General features: G+C 58.5%; 1 protein-coding gene across 1 annotated transcript; it reads right to left on the bottom strand.

The window, feature by feature from the left end:
* Positions 1 to 1,852: 1,852 nt before the first annotated feature.
* Positions 1,853 to 2,380, bottom strand: TMSB10 (thymosin beta 10). Its single transcript, XM_031949484.1, is given in 3 exon segments — positions 1,853 to 2,144; positions 2,272 to 2,335; positions 2,337 to 2,380. Coding segments are annotated over 3 exon segments (126 nt in total). The 5' UTR covers positions 2,363 to 2,380; the 3' UTR covers positions 1,853 to 2,108.
* Positions 2,381 to 3,708: the final 1,328 nt, after the last annotated feature.

Raw genomic sequence — 3,708 nt, 5'->3', positions numbered from 1 at the left:
TGCTTCACACACAAAAACATACTATCCAAAAAAAAAAAGAAAGGCCTTATGGGGAAGATACTATATATGACACATCTTCCTATACAATGAAGACAGGGCTTTTTTCTTTGTCATCTCCAGGGGCCTATCCCAGTCTCTGGCACATAATAGGTCTTAATACTAGTTTATTCATCTTTCTCAGTGACCCTAAAAGTTCTACCTTTTCTGTGACACAAATTCTTAAGAATTTTTACGCTGGAGAGACTTGGGGCCCAGCCACTATTCTTCCCAATAATAATTCCAAGAGAACATTTTTGGAAAGATATGGTCGCCCCCAATATCCCGATCTCCAACATGAAGTATTCACTCGTTGGTGGATTTCTCTAAAGCTTTAACTATCTCCATAGGTTTCTCTCTTGCCCCCACTCTTTATCTTTGTGTGAAGGAGTATTTTTTTTTCAGATTAACAGATTTAGGGTTGGAAGGGACACAGAAGGCATAGTATCCTTTTGCTTTTGAAACTCACACCCAGTAGTAAGTAGCAGGCAGGACTTAAATTCAAGGTCTTAGCTTCCAAATGCCATGTTTTTCCCTTCCTCCCTGTTGCTCGTTCCCAATCTTTTAAGCTTCAAGGGGAAACCAAATTCCAGAATATGATTTCCCCTTTTATTCCAGGGGTGCTTTGCTCAGGTTACCCCATCCCTCTCTCAGGGCCCGAGGTCAGCCACCCAGGGAAGTTTCTATACTTTGAATCCCTTCAAAGCTCAGTTTGAACTTCCACCAAGCCTTCCCCCCTCCAATTCCCTTAGGATCGGTTTTAAAACCGGAAGCCTTGCCAGCTCAGACACATAGATGGAGGCTCAGGTTTTGACTTGCCCAGCAAGATATCTGCATTTACCTGCTACACTGTGCCCCCCACCCCTTTCCGAGGGGCTCCCGAAGGCCCCTTTCTATTCTTGCCTCCATAATCAGGGCCTAGCAAGGCTTTGCAGCAAGGTGGCAGAAGGCCCTTTGTTTTGGTTCAAAAGGTCTGTACCCCTTAAATCTGAATTAACATTGGATCGAAAAATTCCCGTTTTTACATCCAGCTTATTTAAAAGAAAAAACCCCTTTCTCCAAAACAACCCTTTTTTGAACCCCTTTCCCCCCACGCCCCCCCGCCAAAGGGGGGTGGGAAGGAAAAGAAGGGAGGGGGAACAGAGGGAGGGGGAGGGGAAAAGGGGAGACCAACGCAGGGGAAAGGAGGGGGGGGAGAGGGGAAAGAAAGGCGTGAAAGGGGAAACACGAAAAGAAGAAAAACCTGAGGGAAACAAAAAAAAAAAAGAGCAACAGGGAAAGGGGAAAAAGAAAGGGGGAGGGAAAAAAAAAAAAAAAAACAAAACCAAAAAAAAAGAGGAGGGAGGGAAAAACCTGAGAGGGAAAGGGGAGCAGGAGAGAGAGACTGACGGAAGGCGGGAAGGAAGGGGAGGCGGCCCGAGGAGGGGCAGGGAAGCAGGGGGGGAAAACCAGAGTGCGTGAGGGGAGAGACAGAGAGGGAGCCAGATACAGAGCGAGAAGCGATTTCATCAAGGGGAATAAAGGCTGTTCTCGCCGGTGGCTGCTATTTTTTTTTTAATCAAATGCCGGCCTTTTCTTCATCGTCGGTGGGAAACGCCGGGCCCCGTTTACGGGACTTTGGGGGCGAGCAAATGCCGTATTTTACCTATGGTTTACTTGGGCAAGGGAATCCGGTGTTCACGGCACCCGGGCATCGGGCCCCCCGGGCGGCAGCCAGGAGCTCTCGCCGTTCGCTCTCGGCCCCGGGGGGCGGCCGTTCCACCCCGTCCCGACCGGCGGCCACACCCCAAAGAATCAGGGGCCAACCAAGCTTCCCTGTAATCTTTATTTTCATCGGTCATACAAATAACTTTCTAGAACAATGCAGGGCAATGAGGTTAAGATGCGGCGGTTCAAGATCATGAAGTCCGGTGCCGAACCCCTTGGCGGACGGGTAACTGCCCGATCGCCGGCGCTGGCCGGCGTTTCTTGACTTTACATGTGGATAATGCAGGTAGCTATCTAAGTGCCCTCGAAACCGGGACTGGGGAAGGGGGAGAGGGACCCCTTCACGACGCATGCCTCGCGGGGATCTAGGAAACCTCGCTCCGCTTCTCTTGTTCAATCGCTGCGGGGACCAGAAGACACGTTTTGTGGAAACCGGGGGGCAGGGGAGGAGGGGAAAGCCACGGCGGGGCGGGGGGTGGGAAGGGGGCGAGCGGGGCCGCGCCCGTCCTGGGGGGTCCCTCGGGCCCCCTCTTTGGTGGGCAGAGTGTTCTTCTCCTGCGTCTCCGTCTTCTTGAGCACCTTGTCGAATGCGTCTCCCCATGTCTGGCTTGTCTGCCATCTTCAGATCTAGAAACCTGCGGGTAAACAGGGCCTACCCGGCTGGAGCCGCCCCGCCCCGCGCTCGCTGGACGCCCACCCAGCGCCGCCCGTCCGCGGCCTGTCTCCCAGTCCCAGGGCGGCCCCGCAGCCGCTCACAAGGATTTCCCAGGGCCGCCGCCACAAGCCCGAGGGCTCCCGTCTGGTGCTGCCGCCTCGCCGCCGCCCCAGCCGCCGGCCCCAGCCGCGCGCGCCCCCCCCGGACCCGGCGGCGGTTCCCACGCTGCACGCGTCCGGGGGCCAGGCGGGAGGCCGCGCCGCCCGGCCGTCGTGGGTCCCGGCCGGGCGGGGCCCCCGCCCGCCCCGCCCCCGCCAGTGCGCCCGAGCTCACCTCCCAGCGGTGCCCCAACGCCCCTGCCCTGCGGGTGCCGGAAAAAGAGCGCGGCCCGCCCCGCGTCTTATATAGCCCTCCGCCCCGAGGCCCGGCCCGGCCCGCCCCCGCCGCCTCGCCCCGCCCCCTCCCGGGAGAGCACCACCCCCCGGGCCGCCGCCCCCGGGGCTGGCGGGGGGTCAGAGCCCGCAAACGAGGGGCGGCGGCCGGAGGCGCGTGCGAACCCGCGCACACAGATTCACGCGTGCATGCAGACACGCACACCCTGCGCGCGCGCACATGCACGACTCCGTGCGCGGCGGCCACGTCCCGGACACTGCGGCCCGTTCCCGCGGTGGTCGCCCTCCCGATCCTCGTTTTCTTTGCTTTTTGCGAGGCCCGTTCCTCCCTCCCGCCCAGTCCGCGCTCAGCTCGTTCTAGGCCGGTGCTCGCCCGACTTTTGTTTCTCTCGGCCCCGAACGCAGCCCAGGGACGTTACCCAGACTCCCGCTCACGGGCCTGCGGGATCCGGGCTGGGTGGGCCAGGCCCGCAGACCCAGCTGCCGCTGCCCCGACCCCACGCGCCACCCAGCACCTTCTGCGCGGAGACCCCTAGTCCCGGCGCTGGGTGCCTCGTGGCCACCGCAGGCAATCCCTGTCCCCCGGGAGCAAAAAGCCTCCGGATTTTCCCCGAGACGTGTTCTTAGAGGCTTGCCCTGGCTCAGTCCCCCATTCCGTGCAAATGCGTGCACGTATGCATATGTATGTGAAATGTACGGGTGTGCACACGCGGGATGTATTTGTGCATTTCCATACACACGCGCTGAAATGCACCCTCCGCATTTCCCCCGGAGACACGCCGTCCGTCCTTCCCAACAAGGAACTGCGACGGGATTGCATTGAAATAAACGGGCGACGGGGATGTATTTTAGGAAATAAACGCGCTGAAATGCACCTCCAATTTCCCCGGAGACACGACCGGTCCTCCTTCCCCAACA

The sequence above is a fragment of the Sarcophilus harrisii genome, chromosome 2, assembly GCF_902635505.1.
Source record: "Sarcophilus harrisii chromosome 2, mSarHar1.11, whole genome shotgun sequence".
Classification (NCBI taxonomy): Eukaryota; Metazoa; Chordata; class Mammalia; order Dasyuromorphia; family Dasyuridae; genus Sarcophilus; species Sarcophilus harrisii.
This window is presented reverse-complemented; position numbering and strand designations above follow the sequence as displayed.